The sequence below is a fragment of the Engraulis encrasicolus genome, chromosome 3, assembly GCF_034702125.1.
Source record: "Engraulis encrasicolus isolate BLACKSEA-1 chromosome 3, IST_EnEncr_1.0, whole genome shotgun sequence".
Lineage (NCBI taxonomy): Eukaryota > Metazoa > Chordata > Actinopteri > Clupeiformes > Engraulidae > Engraulis > Engraulis encrasicolus.
In genome coordinates this window covers 8,942,939-8,946,347 of record NC_085859.1, presented here as the reverse complement: position 1 = coordinate 8,946,347, position 3,409 = coordinate 8,942,939, and the positions used below count along the sequence as shown (strand labels likewise).

At 48.0% G+C, this 3,409-nt stretch overlaps 1 protein-coding gene across 1 annotated transcript in view; it reads right to left on the bottom strand.

The window, feature by feature from the left end:
- Positions 1-1,798, bottom strand: part of LOC134446512 (mucin-5AC-like) — a 63,822-nt gene extending 62,024 nt beyond the window's left edge. The window contains exon 1 of the mRNA XM_063195878.1: positions 1,676-1,798. Within this exon, the coding sequence (XP_063051948.1) occupies positions 1,676-1,688 (13 nt within the window). The 5' untranslated portion in view covers positions 1,689-1,798. The remainder of the gene's footprint in view (positions 1-1,675) is intronic.
- Between the last annotated feature and the right edge of the window lie 1,611 nt (positions 1,799-3,409).

Below are 3,409 nucleotides of genomic sequence, written 5' to 3'. Positions count from 1 at the left end.
GTGATGTTTCATTGAGTCCATGGAGATCAGGGGTGGATTTCTCGAAACCAAAGTTGCTTACTACATTAGCTACTTTGTTGTTTTCAATGCATTTTCCCATTGGCAACTACCGAAGTTGCTAACAGGCTAGCAACTTCTATTTTGAGAAACTCACCCCTGAGCTCAAAGTAATAGGCCTCCTTCGATTGGGGTGTACAGTATATGACTACAACTACAATTATTCTTGATTGTCAAGTGTTGTCAACTATAGTATGGAGAGGGCATGCTCCACAGCTACGGAACACCACCACACCACACCACTTCGAACAGCAGTGAGACTGTCAGCAGGGCAGGATTAACGCACAGGCTAGATATGACTACAGCCAACCCCCCCCCAGACACACACACACAGCCTACGGGTCCCCACCACAGGCTAGATATGGCTGCAGCCTAGAGGCCTCCCACCACAGGCTAGATATGGCTGCAGCCTACGGGTCCCCACCACAGGCTAGATATGGCTGCAGCCTAGAGGCCTCCCACCACAGGCTAGATATGGCTGCAGCCTAGGGGCCCCCACCACAGGTTAGATATGGCTGCAGTCTAGGGGGGCACACCTGCCAGGGGGGCCCTGATCGACCAATAATGAAGCATTGTGACAAGATGAAATCTGTTGTGTTCAGTACAGTTGGTAGACATGTCGTGCTTAATTCCTAGCAAGTAATTACGACACTGTCAATGCAAATTTGTTACAAAGTTCTTTTTCAGGGCCCCCTAGAGCAACGTGTAGCATATGGGCCCCAAGGCACCTTAATCCGGCCCTGACAGTCAGTGTCCACTATGCGAATGGAGACTTGGTCGGGCTCGAGCAGGGGACAGCGCAGCAGCGGTGGGAGTGACAAGAATAGCGTCGCAATAAGGGGAGACATAGCTGCCCTGTCCCGCCGCTCCCGGAGCGCCAGTGTCCTGGGAAATAGCTGCGGGGTAGAGAGAGAGAGAGAGAGAGAGAGAGAGAGAGAGAGAGAGAGAGAGAGAGAGAGAGAGAGAGACCACGGACCCGGTCCGTCACCTCCCCGAGACCACGGCTAAATCGGGACTGGAAGGGTCAGAGGCGTATACTGGGAAACGGCGTGGTGGCATGAGCTGAGTTGCGCGTATTGCCCTTCCCTTGCCAGCCACTCAGTCAGTCACGACTCAATCCCGTCCAGACAGAATTATTGGTGTGGTGGTTATTGTGGGAACGCACTGGCCAATGAAGCCTATAGACTGATCAAGGGGGGTTTGCTAAGGGAGTAACACGTGGAAAGCTCAATATGAAACTTAAGCAGTACAAACAGGGCAGTTTTAATTACAGCGTGTAAGCATCGAGTCTGAAAATGATCTGAAATACAGAGCCTATGGGAATGGAAATGTGCGGTCAAAGTACAATACGCATTACGCACAGACGTTTTGCGCTAGACTCACTCGCACCACTGTTGAGAAAAGTTACACAGTTGTCAAGAGAGCATAGTGTAACGGAAGTGACCATGATCCGCACACGGTGATTGCCATGCCAACAATTTACCACAGCGCGTAGGAAGGTTGTCAAATCTGACCGCAATCCTGTCAGATTCCTATCGCCAACAAGATCGTGTTCCATAGTTTGTCAGCTAACAAAACAACACTATGTTGGCCATGAAAACTACTGTGATCGACTTACCTAAATCGTCCATTCCTTTTCCGAGTGTTCCACACACTTGCTAACTTCTTTCCAGGATTCTCCAAAAACTCTTGCGCGACTCCCAAGGCGAAGCCGCTCCTGTCCTGTCGTGTCCGTCTGAAGTGTGTGAGTGTGCGTGAAGGGGGCTGTGGGGACCACCAGGCCGACATCAAAGCGGTGGGCTGGACTGGCAAGCTCTGACTATCTCATCTGGAGTGACCTCTAGCGAACACGAAGAGAATCGTATTTCCCACCAAGAACTGTCAACCAAAGTGAGTGTAGTAGCCTAGTAGTAGTGGGGAAACATTTAGGCCTACCCAGATTGTTGTGTTTATTTGCTTTTAAAGGATGGGTGATGAATAAATAGTAAAGCTTAAAAAATATGAATTTGCAACAAACAAACATAAATGCATTGGTATGTGTACCAAATGCGGGAAGATACACTTTGTTCCGCATCAAAGAGAAATGTAGAAGGTATGACTTGCCATATTCATTGGAAAAACGGGCGCGACGGATAAAATACAACGTTGATTTTGGGCTTAGGACCTGTTGCATACGTTGTGCTCAAATTAAGTATCTCTCCATAGCAACACACGTCCATTTAACCTGCACGTAAACATCCTATTTCTGACTGATGAACATCCTAGTCATGTGGTAATAAAGTGTGTAAAACACAGACAACCCAACGACCTGCTATCTAGGAGCTTTTCGCTCGACAACCTATTGGGGCGCGCGCGTGGTTATGTGCGCAGACGGTGAGTCATGCGTTCTGGGTGGCACGGTGACAAGTCGCGGAGAGCGAGTGACAGAGAGCGCGAGTGATCCATCATCATCCACTTCTCACTGCGACTTTTTTTCATATAATTAGTTTTCCCAATTTACCTTGTCTGGACATCGAGCCGTATTCAATTCCACGTAAACAGCCTGCAGCAATGTCCACAGCGCATTTAAGTTTAATCCACTTTTCTATTTGAAGGTGGTGTACACTGCACTGCGCCAGAAAAAAATACTAGCTGCCAACAGGCTACAAATCAGCACCTGGGGACAGCCTATCCTCCGAGCTGGCTAATCTTACCTGGGACTCGTAAATCAACATAACGAGGCGAGGGCGAGGGGTGAGGGCCCGAAGGGGTGGAGAGGAGAGGGAGAGCCTACTCCAGAGCGCACATGAAGCCCGGTGTTCCTAAACGCAGGTCTTGAGATCATTTCTCAGGACGCCGGCGAGACCGCACCTGGCGCGGGACATCTTCGCTAAGTACTTCCGCCAATTTGCACATCTAGTATAACTGAACTGACAGGTTCACTGTGTTTTTTACGTTTATGGATATATCTGTTAACCATTGAGCCACCTGACAAATACTTCAGCTGAGCACTTGACGTGATGGTAAGCGCTCCTTCACTTTTACAAGTACTGTGTTGTTCTACTCTTCATCAGGTGATTATACTCGTTCCTATTTTTGACAACTTGTGATATGAATACTGTGTGTAAAATATATAACACATTACAAACATCTTAAGTAAATGAATGCATCTGAATGACTTGGGAACGCTATGTGTTTGCTTACACCAACACCAGGGAACTCTAAGGTTATAGGCTCTTTTCGGTAAACAGCTGCAGGTGGACACCGAGAGATGACATTTTAAATCATATACCTCATACAGTATGGGCTGTGTTCTTTCATGAAGATTTAATCGAGCTCTATTTGGCCAGTACACATAGTTGCATTACACTCA